Below are 23,001 nucleotides of genomic sequence, written 5' to 3'. Positions count from 1 at the left end.
GGTACTCTATAACCCCCCTATGTCCGGTACTCTATAACCACCGCTGTGTCCTGTACTCCATAACCACCCCTATGTCCTGTACTCCATAACCATCCCTATTTCCTGTACTCCACCCCTATGTCCTGTACTCTATAACCACCCTATGTCCGGTACTCTATAACCACCGCTGTGTCCTGTACTCCATAACCACCCCTATGTCCTGTACTCCACCCCTATGTCCGGTACTCTATAACCACCCCTATGTCCTGTACTCCATAACCACCCCTATGTCCTGTACTCCATCCCTATGTCCTGTACTCCATAACCACCCCTATGTCCTGTACTCCATAACCACCCCTATGTCCGGTACTCTATAACCATCCCTATGTCCTGTACTCCATAACCATCCCTATTTCCTGTACTCCACCCCTATGTCCGGTACTCCATAACCACCCCTATGTCCTGTACTCCATAACCACCCCTATGTCCTGTACTCCATAACCATCCCTATGTCCTGTACTCCATAACCATCCCTATATCCTCTACCCCACCCCTTTGTCCGGTACTCCTTAAAAAACCCTATGTCCGGTATTCCATAACCATCCTTATTTCCTGTACTCCACCCCTATGTCCGGTACTCTATAACCACCCTATTTCTGGTACTCTATAACCACCGCTGTGTCCTGTACTCCATAATCACCCCCTTTGTCCTGTACTCCATAACCACCCCTATGTCCTGTACTCCATAACGGCCCCTATGTCCTGTACTCCATAACCATCCCTATTTCCTGTACTCCACCCCTATGTCCGGTACTCTATAACCACCCTATGTCCGGTACTCTATAACCACCGCTGTGTCCTGTACTCCATAACCACCCCTATGTCCTGTACTCCATAACCATCCCTATTTCCTGTACTCCACCCCTATGTCCGGTACTCTATAACCACCCTATGTCCGGTACTCTATAACCACCCCTATGTCCTGTACTCCATAACCACCCCTATGTCCTGTACTCCATAACCATCCCTATTTCCTGTACTCCACCCCTATGTCCGGTACTCTATAACCCCCCTATGTCCGGTACTCTATAACCACCGCTGTGTCCTGTACTCCATAACCACCCCTATGTCCTGTACTCCATAACCATCCCTATTTCCTGTACTCCACCCCTATGTCCTGTACTCCATAACCACCCTATGTCAGGTACTCTATAACCACCGCTGTGTCCTGTACTCCATAACCACCCCTATGTCCTGTACTCCATAACCATCCCTATTTCCTGTACTCCACCCCTATGTCCTGTACTCCATAACCACCCTTTGTCCTGTACTCCATAACCACCCCTATGTCCTGTACTCCACCCCTATGTCCGGTACTCTATAACCACCCTATATTCGGTACTCTATAACCACCGCTGTGTCCTGCTATAAAGGAGAACTATTACTCAATCTAACCACAATTGAGAAGCACTCAAGGCCTGGCATTTTGATGTCTACCTGGCCTGTGTATGAAGTGGTTGATCTCAAGTCTCCCAGTAAACACAGGCCATTCTTCCCATGTTTACTCATGAATAATCAATGCAAATTAACTTCTATGTTTGCATATGATTACCTGGTGACGGTGACCCCGGTGTGACACGGGTTGTAGTGAATCATGAAACCACACTTCGCCATACCGGACCTCATAGTCAAATCAACAAATCTATTGCTTTACAAATACAACTTCATTTGAACTGAAATGAAATATTCATAAAAAAACATTGACAAAAATGCTAATATGCATAAATCTTCAAAATTCACTTGTAACCTAGAGATATACAGTTAAAAAGTGTTCCTACATGGTTTTGAAAAATACTACCGGTATTACTCAATTAAACTCATTTATCAATCAAATATTTTAAATCACAAAAACAACTTCCTTCTGACTTTTTTATGTTTATAAAAGTACAGTCAATTCTAGTTTATGTGCATAATCAGATCATTTTATGAGTGTATCTAAATAGTTGTCGCCAGGGCTGAAAAATTGGCAATGGGACATTTTATACAACCTACAGCGGGTACCTGGGTACTAAATTTGGACTTGTCCCAGCCCTATCTCCAACTGATGGGGCTAACTCCAACCGCCGTCCATGCCAACATGGTGTCAACTTTAGGAGATGATGCTCCTGTTAAGAGGTGGCCAGCAGAGTTCAAGAAGGGAAGAGAGAGCCTTGAAGATGATCCAGGATCAGGAAGACCTTCAACTCCACTACTTAGGAAAATGTTGATACAATACATATGATTATGGATGATGATGACACACCATAGATCACATGACCAACAGAGTAGGCATCTCTCTTGAGAGAGTTGAGAACAATCTGAGGAATGAACTGACAAAGGTTTCAGCACGATGGGTTCCAAGGCTTATGACTCCTGATTTGGAAACACTCCAGGTTTGTCATCTCTTTTGAGAATTCACGTCATTTTGAAGCAGACCCTGCAGATTGTGTTGAATGATTTGGAACCATGGATTTGTGTTGTGTTCACCACAATCAGCCAGAGACTAAACGACATGTAAAGCAGTGGAACCATCTAACGTCTTGCCAGGTGATGGCTTTGGCTTTTGGAACACTTATAAAAGGTGTGCCGTTCCACCAGGACAGTGCACCTGTGTACAAGTCGCCATGCATAAATGTGGCTTTGAACTCATTGAACATACTTCGTATTCACCAGATATGATCGCCATCAGATTTCCACATTTTCCCAAACTTGAAGAACGAACTGTCTGGCAAGCATTCTGCAGATGATGATGACATCCTTCATCCTGTGGAGGACTTTCTACACCACCAGGAGGAGGCCTTCTACTCCAATAGGATTCAGGCACCCCAGCCTTGTTGGCAGACCTGTGAGGATCTTGGGGGATTATGTTAAAAAATAATTAGCAACCATCTCCATCAAGGCTGTCCATCATAGTTAGGTCCAGAACGTTTCAGCCACACTTTGTATGCAGCATCAGTTCTAGGCCATCTCCTATCAGATCATAACTATTTCAAGCATATCATTCTGAACAGAATATTTAATCACACAGTCAACCATGCGTAATGTCCACTACTGACAATATGACAGATGAAATTGACAATCATGTCACCTGTCGAAGTCCCAGGTGTGAAGTCATTAACACTGATTGCTACCTTGATGAATGTTCACAGGGGCATTGTCCCCAGTAGAGGCTAGCCCCAGTGTACACCATGTAACTGATTGAAGAGTATTACAGATTGTAATCCCATCCTTGTCACAAATAATCGTCTCATCCACATCCACCACTACAAGTGTAGGATGTTTCTGTATCAAATATCCTCGATCTCACATTTAGTTATACAATGTGCACAACCTTTGATCTTTGATGAACTGTATTACTACATGTAGTAGAAATGTGTAAATGAATAATCAAGATACGCAATGTCAAGTATTCATGTGTTTGTGAGTGTAAGCCACATGGCAAATTATCAATATGTTAGCCACATCCCCCTTGATGTATTTTCTGGGAAAGGAGAATATTTCCAAACTTGTTTCACCTTTAAGTTAAAGACATTTTAGGAATATGACACCCATTTCCTTCTGATCAACAGGCATTAACTGAATTCTAATGTTGATGTTTCTTCTTTGTTTCTCTGTATATGACTCCAGTCAGCCCTTGTTGTGATCATCTTGACATAAGCACTTACCACATCTGCAAAACAGTACTTGGCACATGGGTGTTGTGAACAACATTATGATTGCTTCACGCTAAATAACTTCTCCCAAATAACTACAAGACTAAACTTAGAGCACTTGTACCAAATAATATGTACAATTCATGTTTCAAATCAAGTCAAAACGACAAATTCAAACTTTGATTTTCTGGAATGTTATGAAACCTGAGCACAGTTGCACATCACTCCCTGTAACATGACAGGTTTTTCACTGGGAACAATATCCTGCCACACGCTGGAGGCTTTCTGTTCTGAGACGGCAGCTGGTCGGAGCACGTGCCCAAACATACCTCCACACACAGACCCCCGTCACTGCCATGTTATCAATATCTGTATAGGCCTTCTTCACAAGATATGTGGAAAAGATCAAATATTTTGCATGATGGGTAAACAAGATGATGATGGAAGTGGGTAAACATTGTCTTGCTTGGCCTGGGATTATCATGTTTGTCTCTGGCAATGTCTGTGTCAGTTGCATACAGAGTACTGGGGAAAATTGGAGAGGAAAACATATTTTTATGGCCAGAGCTTGAGTGTTGGTGAAAGGGCAATTCACAGTTGGCTGGTGCATCTGTCCGATGTCTCTGCATCCCAACATCAAGTTCACGTTAGGTCGGTGTATGTTGGAGTTGGTCAGCGTCTTGTAGAGGAGAGTGACTGCCTTACAAACACATCAGTACTGAAAGGCTGATACAGAGCTTGAAACTCAAACTCAATTTTGTGTGAATGAAGCGTGGACTAGGTCCTAGGGTTATATGATTGTCATGCCTAGTTTGCCTCCTCATCAATATGTCAGTATGTTTATAGGTCCCTCTCTGTCATACCATGCTATTTACATAGTCGTGTGAGGTCACAAACTTTAGATGTGTTTTAGGGCTGAGGATTTTCTTATGTAACAACAACAATAACAAGTATTTATATATGCTAATGCTGTCTTCAACTTTATTTAATATTTATCAGAAATTCAAAAAGCAATATGTGTTTTAGTTAACAGTAATTTTCAAAATAATATTCTACACTCATATGTTATTAGCTTCAGTTTCAATGTATATTCTGTGTATTTCACATCATGTCAACCATCTCGTCTTGCCTACTTCACCCATGGGTGTCTGCAAACATGAGATTAAACATTTTTAAATTCCATGGAAAGTTTTACTCAAATGTATATACATGATTCAGTTATAGTCTTGTAGCCACCAGAGCTTCCATTTGTTACATGGTTGAAATTTCTGGCACCATATCTTTCTTAGAATATAACAGTTCTTTATTCTCATAAATTATTTATAAATAAAAATGTAATGAAGACGATATGATCAGTATGACAATTTCCAGCACCACAAGTAACAGTGACAGGAGTCAAGTACATTTCACTGGGTTAAGTTGGAATTCCTATGCTAACAAACTTTTTTACCTTCAACACGTGACATAGATTTCCTAATCGATATCACTATCAACAAACAATCAGATGCAACAGTCATCTATGCATTTACAAACATGACTGACATGAATTCAAAACAGCCAATTGGAATGTTTCCTGTCCGAGGTTTCATTGACCAGTGTTGACCGGGGTGTGTTGACTGCCAGCTTAACGTGAATTGTTTTGGTCTCTGATTGTTTGCAGCTTGTAACCCGACAGAATTTACGTCCGCTAATGACGATCGTTTCATGCTTGCTGTTTGCTGTTGTCCGTCTTTTCTTGTTTTCTGTGAGATTAACATGGGATTAAGATTGTGTTCTTTTAAATTCCTCTATTGGATGAGCATCTTTGGCGGACCATTTCGGTATAAGGAGGGTCTCTTGGATGCAAACATCATCACTTGTAACAATGTAATTTTTGTGGCAGGCGATTTCTTATTTTTTCAACAGTCTGAAGCATAAGTTTTGTCAAGAACTTTCGAGGTCAATTTATATTTTTTTATAAAATCCCAGCCCCCCAGCATATCAAATGGTTTGTCCATAAGTACAAAGTGTGTAGATGTTAGTGGTGGCAGTAGCAGTGATGGTTGTCAGTGGATGCCTTGATAGTTGTTGCAGTTGCTGCACATGCTGTGTGGAAGTACAGGGTGTAGTAGTTGTTGTTGGAGTCGGGGTTGCACTTGTAGTTGACTTCGACACAGCAAGATGTGTGGCCAATCCCCAACAGCAAGTTCCACTGTAGTGGAAGCAGTGGAGTGATCTACATGATCCTCCTTAATCCGTTCTACCCAGCAGAACTTCTGCGGTAATTAGCATGAATACTCTCATAACCCCGCCCACCTGTGATTGCAAGTGTGAAACCCAATATCCTAGTGATGTCTTCCACAAGTACAGATCAGATGAAGGTAAATCCAGGACTCACCAACTCCTAACACAGTTAACTAATGTGGAGAATGGCCCCCATGCCCTGACTTGTAATGTCTGTTTCCTCTATTCACACAACTATTATTGTATGAAATGTGTGCCGTGTGTGTTGTGGTGTGACACAGACAAGGTGTGTCAGTGGCTTGTGTGTCAGTCTCCTGCCCCTGTGTGTCAGTGGCCTGTGTGTCAGTGCCCTGACCCTGTGTGTCAGTGGCCTGTGTGTCAGTCTCCTGCCCCTGTGTGTCAGTGGCCTGTGTGTCAGTCTCCGGCACCTGTGTGTCAGTGGCCTGTGTGTCAGTGGCCTGTGTGTCAGTGGCCTGTGTGTCAGTCTCCGGCACCTGTGTGTCAGTGGCCTGTGTGTCAGTGGCCTGTGTGTCAGTCTCCGGCACCTGTGTGTCAGTGGCTTGTGTGTCAGTCTCCTGCCCCTGTGTGTCAGTGGCCTGTGTGTCAGTCTCCTGTGTGTCAGTCTCCTGCCCCTGTGCAACAGTGGCCTGTGTGTCAGTGGCCTGTGTGTCAGTGGCCTGTGTGTCAGTGGCCTGTGTGTCAGTGGCCTGTGTGTCAGTGGCCTGTGCATCAGTGGCCTGTGTGTCAGTGGCCTGTGTGTCAGTCTCCTGTGTGTCAGTCTCCTGCCCCTGTGCATCAGTGGCCTGTGTGTCAGTGGCCTGTGTGTCAGTGGCCTGTGTGTCAGTGGCCTGTGTGTCAGTGGCCTGTGCATCAGTGGCCTGTGTGTCAGTGGCCTGTGTGTCAGTGGCCTGTGCATCAGTGGCCTGTGTGTCAGTGGCCTGTGTGTCAGTGGCCTGTGTGTCAGTCTCCGGCACCTGTGTGGGGCACACTCCAATGAAACCCCTCTGGATAAGAGAACCTGTACAACAACAACTGTAAATTGTATGTCAACTGAAACATGTGTACACACTCTGAAGATTTAAGTGCTCAAGTTATTAATGGCTTATTCATTCAATATTTAGGTGCATAAAATTACTTGAAAACATTTTAAAAGAATTGCCAAACCACCACACGTAGCCCTTCCCAGTCCATCACTCTGATGTTATTGATGGCTTATTCGTACATAAATATTATATATATGTCATACATATATATTATACAGACAATTGCCAAACCACCACACATGGCAATTCCCAATACCCTCTCTCTGATGATCAAATCAATGAGAATTCAGTGAAAAACAAAATTGCTTTTTTTCAACTGAATTTCCCCCCACCTGAAGAGCCTCTGCGATGATGAGGGGTGACTATCCCCCATGTTCCTGTTGAGGCGGCATCAGTTCAAACACTGCTCACACTGTGTGGGATTCCACAGGGCACCGTGACTGAAACACCGTCTCTTCTTGTTTTTATACACCTTAACATTATTTGGTTGATCTTAAACACTTTGAAATAAAAGCACCTGCAGATTGAGTATGGGGGAAGTGTAGATAGTCTGATATCCTCCGGGCTTTACCACAAGGTGCAGCACTTGGTTAGATTTGGAAGGATGTGCTGTGTCAGCATTAAAGGGGACTTACAAGAAACTAATTGTGTAAATTCTTTGATTATCAATTGATGTGAAGAACTTATTTTCAGATTTAGGATTATGGTCGAGTTGGCTAATCCTCTGTAGAAGAATTGGAATTGCAGCTTTGATGTTTAATATCAATCTTTCCATTCTTTGATATAGCAACTGTTCAGCATTTGGCACACACCCAGGACGGTAGATATATAGCATACCAACCATTAAATATCTAAGGGAGAGGGGTGGGGGAGCTGTGGGAGTTTTGTTGTAGAAGACTTATTCTTCCTGTCACTGCTTCAGGACATTCAATTGTTTTCAGCAAAAGGAGTTGAAGCCAAACAAAATGTTCAGGACCCCCATTTTTATTACGAACATCCATCAAGTCCTGTGAACAAATAATGTGGTGGTGTAATGACAGGCTGGTTGTTTCCATCACCTGAGGGAACACATGTAAATAGTTATATCTAAATGTACAGAGGCTGTTCAGATAGGGAAACATAGGATCTACCATTAACCTGACCAGTCAATACAACCAGTTGTGCTGTGATGTCAGTAATACAGAGGTTGTGAGAACCTGGTGTGGTCACCATGTTGACATCAGGAGAGACAGGTCCTCCCTTGTGTTCTCTGTCTGGTTACAGTCATTCAACATGCTGACATCAGGGAGACAGGGCCTCTCTTGTGTTCTCTGTCTGGTCACAGTCATTCAACATGCTGACATCAGGGAGACAGTGCCTCTCTTGTGTTCTCTGTCTGGTTACAGTCATTCAACATGCTGTCATCAGGGAGACAGGTCCTCCCTTGTATTCTCTGTCTGGTTACAGTCATTCAACATGCTGACATCAGGGAGACAGGTCCTCTCTTGTGTTCTCTGTCTGGTTACAGTCATTCAACATGCTGACATCGGGGAGACAGGGCCTGTCTTGTGTTCTCTGTCTGGTTACAGTCATTCAACATGCTGTCATCAGGGAGACAGGTCCTCCCTTGTGTTCTCTGTCTGGTTACAGTCATTCAACATGCTGACATCAGGGAGACAGGTCCTCTCTTGTGTTCTCTGTCTGGTTACAATCATTCAACATGCTGACATCAGGGAGACAGGTCCTCTCTTGTGTTCTCTGTCTGGTTACAGTCATTCAACATTCTGACATCGGGGAGACAGGGCCTGTCTTGTGTTCTCTGTTTGGTTACAGTCATTCAACATGCTGACATCAGGAGAGACAGGGCCTCCCTTGTTTTCTGTGTCTGGTTACAATCATTCAACATGCTGACATCAGGGAGACAGGTCCTCCCTTGTATTCTCTGTCTGGTTACAGTCATTCAACATGCTGACATCAGGGAGACAGGTCCTCCCTTGTATTCTCTGTCTGGTTACAGTCATTCAACATGCTGTCATCAGGGAGACAGGTCCTCCCTTGTATTCTCTGTCTGGTTACAGTCATTCGACATGCTGTCATCAGGGAGACAGGTCCTCCCTTGTATTCTCTGTCTGGTTACAGTCATTCAACATGCTGACATCAGGGAGACAGGTCCTCTCTTGTGTTCTCTGTCTGGTTACAGTCATTCAACATGCTGTCATCAGGGAGACAGGTCCTCTCTTGTGTTCTCTGTCTGGTTACAGTCATTCAACATTCTGACATTGGGGAGACAGGGCCTGTCTTGTGTTCTCTGTCTGGTTACAGTCATTCAACATGCTGACATCAGGGAGACAGGTCCTCTCTTGTGTTCTCTGTCTGGTTACAGTCATTCAACATGCTGACATCAGGGAGACAGGTCCTCTCTTGTGTTCTCTGTCTGGTTACAGTCATTCAACATTCTGACATCAGGGAGACAGGTCCTCCCTTGTATTCTCTGTCTGGTTACAGTCATTCAACATGCTGACATCAGGGAGACAGAGCCTCTCTTGTATTCTCTGTCTGGTTACAGTCATTCAACATGCTGACATCAGGGAGACAGGTCCTCTCTTGTGTTCTCTGTCTGGTTACAGTCATTCAACATTCTGACATCAGGGAGACAGGTCCTCTCTTGTGTTCTCTGTTTGGTTACAGTCATTCAACATGCTGACATCAGGGAGACAGGTCCTCTCTTGTGTTCTCTGTCTGGTTACAGTCATTCAACATGCTGACATCAGGGAGACAGGTCCTCTCTTGTGTTCTCTGTCTGGTTACAGTCATTCAACATGCTGACATCAGGAGAGACAGGTCCTCCCTTGTGTTCTCTGTCTGGTTACAGTCATTCAACATGCTGACATCAGGAGAGACAGGTCCTCCCTTGTGTTCTCTGTCTGGTTACAGTCATTCAACATGCTGACATCAGGGAGACAGGTCCTCCCTTGGGTTCTCTGTCTGGTTACAGTCATTCAACATGCTGACATCAGGGAGACAGGTCCTCTCTTGTGTTCTCTGTCTGGTTACAGTCATTCAACATGCTGACATCAGGGAGACAGGTCCTCTCTTGTGTTCTCTGTCTGGTTACAGTCATTCAACATGCTGACATCAGGGAGACAGTGCCTCTCTTGTGTTCTCTGTCTGGTTACAGTCATTCAACATGCTGACATCAGGGAGACTGGGCCTCTCTTGTGTTCTCTGTCTGGTTACAGACATTCAACATGCTGATATCAGGGAGACAGGTCCTTTCTTGTGTTCTCTGTCTGGTTACAGTCATTCAACATGCTGACATCAGGAGAGACAGGGCCTCTTTTTTCTTCTGTATGCCTGGGACATTATATAAATCATGAGAGGTTGTCAGGGACAATATACAAACATTGGAGGTTGTCTGGGACAATATACAAACATGGGAGGTTGTCAGGGACATTATACAAACATGGGAGGTTGTCAGGGACATTATACAACCATGGGAGGTTGTCAGGGACATTATACAAACATGGGAGGTTGTCAGGGACAATATACAAACATTGGAGGTTGTCCGGGACAATTTACAAACATGGGAGGTTGTCAGGGACATTATACAAACATGGGAGGTTGTCAGGGACATTGTACAACCATGGGAGGTTGTCAGGGACATTATACAACCATGGGAGGTTGTCAGGGACATTATACAAACATGGGAGGTTGTCAGGGACATTATACAATTATGGGAGGTTGTCAGGGACATTATACAAACATGGGAGGTTGTCAGGGACATTATACAAACATGGGAGCTTGTAGGGGACATTATACAAACATGGGAGGTTGTCAGGGACATTATACAAACATGGGAGGTTGTCAGGGACATTATACAAACATGGGAGGTTGTCAGGGACATTATACAAACATGGGAGGTTGTCAGGGACATTATACAACCATGGGAGGTTGTCAGGGACATTATACAAACATGGGAGGTTGTCAGGGACATTATACAAACATGGGAGGTTGTCAGGGACAATATACAAACATTGGAGGTTGTCCGGGACAATTTACAAACATGGGAGGTTGTCAGGGACATTATACAAACATGGGAGGTTGTCAGGGACATTGTACAACCATGGGAGGTTGTCAGGGACATTATACAAACATGGGAGGTTGTCAGGGACATTATACAAACATGGGAGGTTGTCAGGGACATTATACAAACATGGGAGGTTGTCAGGGACATTATACAATTATGGGAGGTTGTCAGGGACATTATACAAACATGGGAGGTTGTCAGGGACATTATACAAACATGGGAGCTTGTAGGGGACATTATACAAACATGGGAGGTTGTCAGGGACATTATACAAACATGGGAGGTTGTCAGGGACATTATACAAACATGGGAGGTTGTAGGGGACATTATACAAACATGGGAGGTTGTCAGGGACATTATACAAACATGGGAGGTTGTAGGGGACATTATACAACCATGGTAGCACTGGTCATTATCATGGAATGTTTTTACAAATAATCAAAATCACAAAAATCACTGAAATACATTCACTTTGTTGTGGCCTTAGCACTGAATTCCTTACAACATTACAAAGGTGACACAGGCAAGTGATTTCGCTGGAGGTGTCACATATAAGCATGGCCGGGTTTGGACAAGGATTGACCCTATCACTATAAAGAAGTCAGGTGGGGAGCAATACTTACATTTTATGATCATTTGATTTAGGGGTAATCCCTTGAAGTTGAACACTTACACACGCAGTCAATCTCCGCCACACCTGGGACACTGTATGGGTACTTGTACATGTTATACACCTCAAAGTCAATTTACTTGTGAGAATTTATAGAGTTTGTAATGGATGACTTGTGAAAATGAAAATATCAGCAACAGAAAGACCTGGTGCTTGGATAACCTGTCGTCAATACATTCTGTTTTGAATATGTTAGATTATTATATATAAATGCTATGAGAGTAAATTCCAAGATATACACACAAAATATCTTTGAGTAGATCAGTATATTTAAAGCAGTCAGGATATATTGGTTTGCACCATATGAAATGAAAGGGAAAATATATCCATACTGATCCAAATCAACCCAAAAATAATCTGTTTTGCAGAGAAATGCAGTAAAAACACCCATCAAATATTACAACTAGCTCAAAAGAATGTGGAAATATAAAGTACTGAATAAAAAATATGTCACTGAATACTTCTATATTGTGCAATATGTTATAGTGCATACAATTCTGGCACAGAAAATACATAGATGTGTTCACCACAGTTTTACTAAGTGCCACAGAAAAGTAAGCTATCATTGATTTTGATGTGATCTTTTTCTGTCTGTTATGTTAACAGGAAGTAATGGTGAGTGGATCACTGCCACCCTAGGATATCATTGTACTGTACTTAATATTACATTATTTGGGATTTACAATCTATTTATGTTACTTTATATAAAGTGATCAAATATGCATAGTTGCATAATTTGTGCCTGCTTCCATGAAGCTTTGTATTTCCCTGCTCCCTAAGGTAGGGTTCCTGGCTTACTTCGCCCTGCAGCATCTTGTAGACAGGCTGCTTGTATAATGCCTTCACAGAATGATCCAATGGATAGTTTTAGCTGATGCTTGTTCTGGAGTGCCCCCTTGTTGAGCTTGTGATGTCAGATTTAGGTACTTGTTTTCATACACCAAATAGGAAATATATTAAAAATATTGTAATAATTGCTGATCATTGACCTTTACCACTCAACTTGAACAACAAATCACACAACCATGAAACAGAATGAATTGAACTATAATTTTCAACATTATAGTTCAAGTAAATGTGCCCACAATTAGTTCTATTTCAAAGTATTTTGTATGAAACAAACACGACAGAATCTCATCTGTCGACAGGCAGCTCATGTTGATTGTAGTAAATATAGGTTTCCAACTTTAATGTGCATCGTATTCTACCCAATGAACTAATATTGCCATAAAAACATGCAGTTAGTATGTGTTGAATGAAGTCGTATGTAATAAACTTGTCGAAGTCCTATTGTCTTACCATAAATATGCCAATAATTCACTTGCCGTCTACCCTCTATGACTCTCCCAATGGCAGACCATCAGACCATTAAAAGTACATAAAAAATGGTCTCAAGTCAAATCAAATTTATTTTCACCTTAAGCGCAAGGTTAGCTCTTGCCCTGGACCTCCACGCTGTTTTATGAGATACCATGTGATATTACTGAGTTAACATATCGTAAAGCAATTGCTTGCATGTATCTCACGACTCCTATGTGGCCAGTGAGCTCCTCACAGGGATCGAGTCAGATGTCAAGTGGAGGTGCGAGAGCCTGTCCCAGATAAGATGAAAAACACTGATAATCTCCCTTGATCTCTATGAAAGATGTTGTTTGTACAGTACACTAGCGGCAAGAGTGGCTGATATCGGTAAATTATGACACAGGAAATCGGTCATATATGTTTCTGTTTGCAGGGGTAGGTTCTCTCAGTGTCACAGAGCTTGTCCAAAAGTGTCCAAGTAGCTTGGGGTAGGCATTAAAATAAGGAATAAATCTTTCCTGACATGATGTCAGATTAGATGTGTGAGTCTTTGTTACACAGACAATCACACTGGATCACCACACTGGATTAGATGTGTGAGTCTTTGTTACACAGACAATGTGGATCACCACACTGGATTAGATGTGTGAGTCTTTATTACACAGACAATCACACTGGATCACCACACTGGATTAGATGTGTGAGTCTTTATTACACAGACAAAGTGGATCACCACACTGGATTAGATGTGTGAGTCTTTGTTACACAGACAATGTGGATCACCACACTGGATTAGATGTGTGAGTCTTTGTTACACAGACAATCACACTGGATCACCACACTGGATTAGATGTGTGAGTCTTTGTTACACAGACAATCACACTGGATCACCACACTGGATTAGATGTGTGAGTCTTTGTTACACAGACAATGTGGATCACCACACTGGATTAGATGTGTGAGTCTTTGTTACACAGACAAAGTGGATCACCACACTGGATTAGATGTGTGAGTCTTTGTTACACAGACAAAGTGGATCACCACACTGGATTAGATGTGTGAGTCTTTGTTACACAGACAATGTGGATCACCACACTGGATTAGATGTGTGAGTCTTTGTTACACAGACAATCACACTGGATCACCACACTGGATTAGATGTGTGAGTCTTTGTTACACAGACAATCACACTGGATCACCACACTGGATTAGATGTGTGAGTCTTTGTTACACAGACAATGTGGATCACCACACTGGATTAGATGTGTGAGTCTTTATTACACAGACAATTTGGATCACCACACTGGATTAGATGTGTGAGTCTTTGTTACACAGACAATCACACTGGATCACCACACTGGATTAGATGTGTGAGTCTTTGTTACACAGACAATCACACTGGATCACCACACTGGATTAGATGTGTGAGTCTTTGATACACAGACAATCACACTGGATCACCACACTGGATTAGATGTGTGAGTCTTTGTTACACAGACAATGTGGATCACCACACTGGATTAGATGTGTGAGTCTTTGTTACACAGACAAAGTGGATCACCACACTGGATTAGATGTGTGAGTCTTTGTTACACAGACAATCACACTGGATCACCACACTGGATTAGATGTGTGAGTCTTTATTACACAGACAAAGTGGATCACCACACTGGATTAGATGTGTGAGTCTTTGTTACACAGACAATCACACTGGATCACCACACTGGATTAGATGTGTGAGTCTTTGTTACACAGACAATCACACTGGATCACCACACTGGATTAGATGTGTGAGTCTTTATTACACAGACAATGTGGATCACCACACTGGATTAGATGTGTGAGTCTTTGTTACACAGACAATCACACTGGATCACCACACTGGATTAGATGTGTGAGTCTTTGTTACACAGACAATCACACTGGATCACCACACTGGATTAGATGTGTGAGTCTTTGTTACACAGACAATGTGGATCACCACACTGGATTAGATGTGTGAGTCTTTATTACACAGACAATCACACTGGATCACCACACTGGATTAGATGTGTGAGTCTTTATTACACAGACAAAGTGGATCACCACACTGGATTAGATGTGTGAGTCTTTGTTACACAGACAATGTGGATCACCACACTGGATTAGATGTGTGAGTCTTTGTTACACAGACAATCACACTGGATCACCACACTGGATTAGATGTGTGAGTCTTTGTTACACAGACAATCACACTGGATCACCACACTGGATTAGATGTGTGAGTCTTTGTTACACAGACAATGTGGATCACCACACTGGATTAGATGTGTGAGTCTTTGTTACACAGACAAAGTGGATCACCACACTGGATTAGATGTGTGAGTCTTTGTTACACAGACAAAGTGGATCACCACACTGGATTAGATGTGTGAGTCTTTGTTACACAGACAATGTGGATCACCACACTGGATTAGATGTGTGAGTCTTTGTTACACAGACAATCACACTGGATCACCACACTGGATTAGATGTGTGAGTCTTTGTTACACAGACAATCACACTGGATCACCACACTGGATTAGATGTGTGAGTCTTTGTTACACAGACAATGTGGATCACCACACTGGATTAGATGTGTGAGTCTTTATTACACAGACAATTTGGATCACCACACTGGATTAGATGTGTGAGTCTTTGTTACACAGACAATCACACTGGATCACCACACTGGATTAGATGTGTGAGTCTTTGTTACACAGACAATCACACTGGATTAGATGTGTGAGTCTTTGTTACACAGACAATCACACTGGATCACCACACTGGATTAGATGTGTGAGTCTTTGTTACACAGACAATCACACTGGATCACCACACTGGATTAGATGTGTGAGTCTTTGATACACAGACAATCACACTGGATCACCACACTGGATTAGATGTGTGAGTCTTTGTTACACAGACAATGTGGATCACCACACTGGATTAGATGTGTGAGTCTTTGTTACACAGACAAAGTGGATCACCACACTGGATTAGATGTGTGAGTCTTTGTTACACAGACAATCACACTGGATCACCACACTGGATTAGATGTGTGAGTCTTTATTACACAGACAAAGTGGATCACCACACTGGATTAGATGTGTGAGTCTTTGTTACACAGACAATCACACTGGATCACCACACTGGATTAGATGTGTGAGTCTTTGTTACACAGACAATCACACTGGATTAGATGTGTGAGTCTTTATTACACAGACAAAGTGGATCACCACACTGGATTAGATGTGTGAGTCTTTGTTACACAGACAATCACACTGGATCACCACACTGGATTAGATGTGTGAGTCTTTGTTACACAGACAATCACACTGGATTAGATGTGTGAGTCTTTATTACACAGACAAAGTGGATCACCACACTGGATTAGATGTGTGAGTCTTTGTTACACAGACAATCACACTGGATCACCACACTGGATTAGATGTGTGAGTCTTTGTTACACAGACAATCACACTGGATCACCACACTGGATTAGATGTGTGTTGGGTTTGAGGAGGCATATGAATGAAGGGAGAAATAGAATGTTCTATACCAATAGGAATCTGTTAATCTCAATATTGACCTTTTAATTTGGATTCACATATGACAAGGTTCACTTAAACTACAAACTGGAGAATTTGTTAAACACCCAATTTCAGAATCCACCATCCAATGGACACAAATGTCATGTTGTGTGCCCCTGACAGTCACAGTCTGTGTTCATGATAATGATGAAAGTATATGTTTTTTTTAAAATGTAAAAATATTCAAGCCAGTAGCATTTGGTTCATTTGTAGTTTTTTTTATGGTAAACAATTGGCAAACCAATGTTAAGGAATGACTTTCAATAAGTAACAAAGATCAGACTTGGGGATATTATTCTGTTAACATGTTACACTGAAGAGGGATAAATAAGATGCTCATAAGTAGAGGCTTGTATAGCTGTTATTGAAAACTGCAATTGTTGGACTGACAAGTTCATATTCTGCGTGGGGCTGGGACGTTATAAAAACATAACTTGTCCCCAAAAATTCCTGAAAAGAATAATTATGCTCCTGACTGTAGAAAACAAAGAAAGTCCTGCCAGAAATAGTTCATTGTTCATTGTTGCAACGTCTTATTCTTAAAAAATATTCATGCTGACTGTATCTGTAGCTGAAAATATATCTAATCTCAATACAAAATCCCTGCCTGATTAGCTGTGTATTTGTATGCCAAAACAACTGGGCTCAGTATACCTCCTTCTGAGAGACCATACAGAAATATGTCTTTCCCCTAAACAAGTGAATCTCAGATCCGGTCGGTCCCACTGTAAGGTTATGCTGACATCAGAATCGTCTTCCTTCCTTATTTCTATGTACCAAATAGAGAAAGGGCAGATAACCCTTTGATCCTGACAAAGCAAAGACACAAACCCATTTTCAGCTGTGAGATAATCTGAAGGTTTAGCAGCTGTACTGGGGCGAGATAACTGACAAGTGTGAGCAGACCAACAACTAACACACAATGGTTGGACTCTGTGCAGGATTTACAGGTAAACCTGAACTAATCTCCTCACATGGCGGTATGTTAACCTATGTAGATGGGCTTTTACTTCCAAGGTCCAAAAGTTGCATATGCTCATATACCTGACCTATTCCCAACCTTTTTCAACCCAGTTCTTTAGTGTGCTGACCTAGAATCGGAGTACATAATATGACAATGAGTATTTTTATGATATTTACCAGTAACAAACTATATGATGCTTATTTACTTCAGAAAGATGTAATTTGTGGTACTCATTTTTTTTAAATGTATGAATGCACATTAGAAATGTTGTCACAAATTTTGGTTGAAATGAAATTGTGAAATAAACATTTTTAATTTTCTTTTTTTGATAATTGGGAACAAAATATCCATAGGTGAAGTACACATTTCATATGATTTTGAATTAAGAAACTTTTAATGTTCTATACAGTAAATTTTTTAATTGTTATGTTCATTATTAAATAAGCATGAAGATATTAAACAAATATTGCATTGCCTCAGGCAAAACTGGCATGTGTTGTTGTTGCAATTATAAATTGATTGTGTTCTCCTAGGAAATTAACACCTGTTCTATTAGAATCAAAACATTTTTTTCACAAATCAATAATTTTATTTTTCTTTCTGGTGAATTCATCATTAGTCCATGTGCAATCAAAATATTGTAGGTTGAAACTGTAGCAAGTAGTTGTATGAGCACTGTCCACCTGTACTGGTCAGGAACGTTGGATGTTGTGCAGGTGTGCACCGAGGACATTCTGTAGGTGTTTACATAGACAATACCATACAAGCAGCCAGTGAAACATGATCAAAAAAGCCCTTGTGAAGTCCAGTCTGTTTAACTTTCACTGACCTCGACTCTCAGCCCAAATGGACAGCCATCGTGTGCTTGCCTTTATGTATATATCACAACACCTTTTTTCAACCTCAATGACTGTTTGTCACTGTCGTTAATGTTTCAGACACTCCAATTTGATCCTTTTGTCCAGGTGTCAGTTTATTTTACCTCCCTTCTTCATTTACCTGATAATTTAGTAATTTTTGAATTGTGTTTTTTGCCAGTCTGAGGCCTGATGGCTTGAGGCTGTTTGGGTTTCAGCGACAGACGCTTGTCAAAGTGATGAGAGTTCATCATGAGTAAGTACAATAGTGAAGTTTTTCTAGTAGAGCCCCGCTCGCCACAAGCCGTGTTTGCAGTATGACAGCCCATCAAGACAGCGGCTCTCACAAAGGCTTTTCACCACAATAGAGAATTAAGTGAATTTCTGCCTCTGAAACCAAGTTTGGACAGTTCGCAACATGTCTGTCAATAGTTGACCATTGTACGCGAACGTTTGCTGTGTCTACAATAAAGGGGGGTAATACCTTTGCTTTTCCCTTGTTGTTTATTCGTTGATTATTGACAACTGAATTTTTGGCGAATTGATCAGATTTTCGGGGATTTAGAACAGTACTGAGCATTGTCTTAGTCAGTGATGTGGTGAGGCTTCGTACAGCTCCTTATGAATGTTTCAACTAAATAGTCGGCGAGTGACAAAGAAATTTGGTTGCCCTATGTCATTGATGGGTTAGAGCTTGAAGACAGCCTCCTGCCGGGAACTTTTATATTGTTCTAGAGTGGGAACGCTTTTCAATAGTGTTGATGTGAAACTTCTTGTCTCTATTCATTGACTTGTTACCCAAAAATGGATTAGAACTCTGAGCTCATAGTGTGAAACTGATTTTGAAGTGTGACGAAGAAGGCCCATAATCAAAGGATTGTTGTAGTGGGAGCTTCTGTATAGAGCTCAGTGGATTAGATGCCGCTTTGTGGAGTTAATAGATTTGTTACGCTTCATTAATTACACTTTCCCTGATTGCTTCCACGTTGAGTTCAATACACAGGTCATGTGGTGAAGTGGACCTGTCCTCACCAAGTCTCAAACATACCCTAGATCACTGTACTATCTTCCAGACGAGTTATCAAGGTGAATTACAGAGAGGGGGTTTCTGACGCCATACAGTTCCATTCTATAGACGCGTCGTGATAGCCTTTGATCCTCAACGAACACCTGGATGTGGATTGCTGACCAAGAATTGGCTCCTAAATTGGGCAGATCTAATTGTCTCCTCAGGTAGATATACTTATTGTACATTATATTTGATCTCTAGTGATCACTCGAGGGTAAAACTAATCATATCAGTCTCAGTATGACGAGTCTGGGCTGACAGTTACAGCTTACATGCACGGCTAAATTACCTCCCTGACATTGTAGACCTTTGTACCATGCTTACTCTGAGTGAGTGAGTGAGTGAGTGAGTGAGTGAGTGAAAGGCAGGGGCTGGGGAGGTGAGGGGTGTTGAGAGTAGGTTCTGTAGGGTGGAAGAGATTGTGTTTGTGGGTGGGCATGGCCCCCTCTTTATTTTCTGTGCATGGCCAGGTTTGCTGTGTTATCTTTATAACATGTTCACTGCTGTCAACTGATGTTTGCCAATTTCATGCTTTGCTGAAATCTGCCTGCATGCTGATGATAGTGTTTTCCCTGTAGAACTAATACATTTCCTGTCCAGTGTTAATATTTCAAATAGAGAAGTACACAACAATATATATTTGAAGAAAGACAAGTTCTATGGATGAACAACTTCTTTATTACAATTAGTGCGACGTTTCGGTGTAGATCTGAAACGTCACAATAATTGTAATAAAGAAGTTGTTCATCCATAGAACTTGTCTTTCTTCATCACACCAACTTCTAAATGCCACTGAAAGAAGTAATATATATTTGTTTGTGTACAAAGGGAATATTAGTAAGTGTCAGTGTGTCACTCACTAATTCAGAGATTCTTCACATACTAAACATCATATACACTCAACGTGCAATCACAAAACAGGAGAGGTGACACTTAAAAACAAAAAAATTAATTAATATGGACTTTATGCAGGTATTTTTATGACTATAGAATTTGTTTTTTTAACGCCTCACACAGTATTCCAGCTACCTATATGAAGGCAGGAGGTAAATAAAATATAAATATCAAATAAATAGGTTGTTTCTTATCGAATACTGGGCAGTTTGGTGGAATATCAACTCTTAGACATATCTGGCCTGTGTTAGCTTGGACCCAAACTATGGACTATCTATGCCTTGTTCCAACCAACTCTGGTATCTGCCACCATGTGGACCCTCTGCTGGACCCCCTCAGTAACAACTGGATGCATGAAGGTTTGTTTGACGCCACACTCAGCAATCTTCAGCAATATGATGGCAATCTGTAAATAACCAGGTCTTAACTAGACAATCCAATGATTGACATCATGAGCACCGATCCACCCGTTTGTAATACGATGACATGCATCAACCAAGTTAGCGAGCCTGACCATCCAATCCTATTACCTAGTTGCCTCTTAAGACAAGCATAGTCACCTTTTACGGCAAGCATGGGTTGCTGAAGACCTATTCTACCCCGGATCTTCAAGGGGGGCATGCATTTAGGACAGTTATGAAGCATTAGGATATATATGTAAATATATGTTGGATTCTGTATTTGCTGATTGGCCAAATGAGATCTATGGTGATGTGATAATTAGTCTTTTTGTTTCTAAGTACAAAATATAAAGAATATTACATGAGTAGATATGATCAACTGAGTTTACAAACTGAATGTCAGAATTACTATATTTCCCCAGTGAGGTAAGGTGCATGGGGTGTAACGTCACATTCAAGATTATTGGACTTAATAGCAATGTGCATACACATGTGTATGGCTGCTTGTACTAGTCCCGACCAGTGCCGACTTTATAGAGCTAGCCCACTGAGATACCATGCCACAGTTTAACATGAATACTCCACTCAGACACAGTATACTGACTCCGAGCCAACCAGTCCTTGTTTTAGCCCCTTATGCCGAGTGTTAGGTAAGGTATCAGCAGGTACCATCTTTTAGCATCTTTTGGTTGATGTTCTCCAGGTGCACGCTCCACCACTAGACCACGAAGGTGGTCTATTTCCCTAGTGAGAGCGATGGAAATACTGGTACATGAATGATTACACATATTTCATAATGTAGGTGTGCAGGCATGATTGCAATGATCATTAATAATCAGCAGGAGTGTAGAGGAAGTGCCTTGTATATTGATAACTGAAGGTAGGTCAACACGACATCAACAATTACATCCGTACACTTTAATAAAATGGTACTTGCATCACATCCACAAAGCTCTATAGTGTGTGGTATGTTTATTACACATGACATCTCCATGGATATCATGACATCAGGTGACTACAGAGCACGAACCTCATGACACCATGCCAGTCAGACCTTGGATGTCTCGCAGTGAAATTTCCTCATCACCCATCGATCCATCACAATCAGTCATAATCAGCTACTAATTTCTTTTTTCAAAACTGGTCAAAATGCTTGTGTTTATCTTCTTATACAGTATAGAAGTCCCCAAAGTTTCAGTCACACAACCGGACTGGCAACTTTGTAAAGTTACCAGACCAGAGAAAATGTTGCCAGTCCAGAATTTTAACAAACAGAAGTAAACAAAAGGATAAGCATAAGAATTGTATGAGGACAGAAACTTGATATCAACATACGTGGAAGTGACTGAATCATGTGTTAACTGTTGACAGTTCATTCACCTCTAACATTGAATTAAAACTAGAATGCTTAAGGAATGTAGGGAATACAATAATAGCGCAAACATTGGGCGTGCAACATTCCAAAACTCACCATCCGTCAACAATTAGACTGGGTATTTTAAACACTGTCATATAAGATAGCTACGTATACGCGATTAAATGCAAAGAACAATGTAGAAACAAATGTGGTTATTTCACAATAAAACATTGTTCTGTCATGATGTCATTTCTGGAGATTCCAACATGGACTCGCAACTTGATGCCATCATTATTTTTCAGAGGACAGTGCCTAGTGATTGTTCCTAGCTGGGCAACACATTTAAACGTGATGGCCGAACAATCGCATCCAAATATATGATAAGATTTTCATGGTTAATTCTCCCTGCAGTGTTTTATTGTATGATAAACTCCTCCGTCTCCTTAATTTCTTAAATAAAGGTTTAAATCTTACTAAGCAAGAAGTTTGGTAAAGTGTCACCTGTATGTTCAAGTTCAAGATTATATTAATGACGTGTCGAACAGATATAACATTGTAAATGATATGGTTTCCGACCAGTCGATCATGGAAACCTACGATCCATCATTGCATCACGGTCAGTCAGTGAGTGAGTACAATACATCATCAGAACATCACATCTCAGGTCTTTCTCAAATTGCTTACATACAGATTTTATTTCCTAAAGATGTATTTTCAATGGTTTGAATGAAAATAAAGATATAATTTTGTAATATAGATGTTATAGAAGTATTGGCAAGACAAAATGCAGGGTCACTACATTTCCCTTATATACCTAGAAGGGGTTTTGTGACAGAAATGTCCAATGCATTTCCCTATATTACATGTACCATA

General features: G+C 41.3%; 2 protein-coding genes across 4 annotated transcripts in view; one reads left to right on the top strand and one right to left on the bottom strand.

Annotated features, from left to right (window-relative positions):
* Window positions 1–5,688: 5,688 nt before the first annotated feature.
* Window positions 5,689–18,658, bottom strand: LOC125376184 (germ cell nuclear acidic protein-like). Its single transcript, XM_048388124.1, has 4 exons — window positions 18,550–18,658; window positions 7,933–7,995; window positions 6,250–6,912; window positions 5,689–5,816 (listed from the first exon to the last, which is right to left on the bottom strand). The coding sequence occupies exons 1-4, from the start codon at window positions 18,656–18,658 to the stop codon at window positions 5,689–5,691; spliced, it is 963 nt and encodes a 320-aa protein (XP_048244081.1).
* The window catches only part of LOC124139822 (protocadherin-11 X-linked-like), a 70,983-nt gene continuing 65,436 nt past the window's right edge, over window positions 17,455–23,001 (top strand). Inside the window, exons 1-3 of one of the 3 annotated variants that reach the window (XM_048387604.1) lie at window positions 17,472–17,536; window positions 18,589–18,663; window positions 19,481–19,640. The gene's annotated coding sequence lies outside the window, so the exon portion shown is untranslated. Of the gene's footprint in view, window positions 17,537–18,124; window positions 19,641–23,001 lie in introns of those variants that run through there. The other 2 variants (XM_046507175.2, XM_046507178.2) reach the window with 2 other exon arrangements.

The sequence above is a fragment of the Haliotis rufescens genome, unplaced genomic scaffold (genome assembly GCF_023055435.1).
Source record: "Haliotis rufescens isolate VD_foot unplaced genomic scaffold, xgHalRufe1.0.p SCAF_7, whole genome shotgun sequence".
Classification (NCBI taxonomy): Eukaryota; Metazoa; Mollusca; class Gastropoda; order Lepetellida; family Haliotidae; genus Haliotis; species Haliotis rufescens.
Note: the sequence above shows the minus strand (reverse complement) of the source record. Positions and strands in the feature narration are given on the sequence as shown.

Coding starts and splice junctions, on each gene's coding strand:
- LOC125376184 (XM_048388124.1), bottom strand. CDS start 18,658: ATGAACTCTCATCACTTTGACAAGCGTCTGTCGCTGAAACCCAAACAG. Junction 7,996..18,549: donor AAAAATTACTAAATTATCAG/GTAAATGAAGAA, acceptor GTGTTCCCTCAG/GTGATGGAAACAACCAGCCT. Junction 6,913..7,932: donor GTTCACAGGACTTGATGGAT/GTTCGTAATAAA, acceptor GTTGTTGTACAG/GTTCTCTTATCCAGAGGGGT.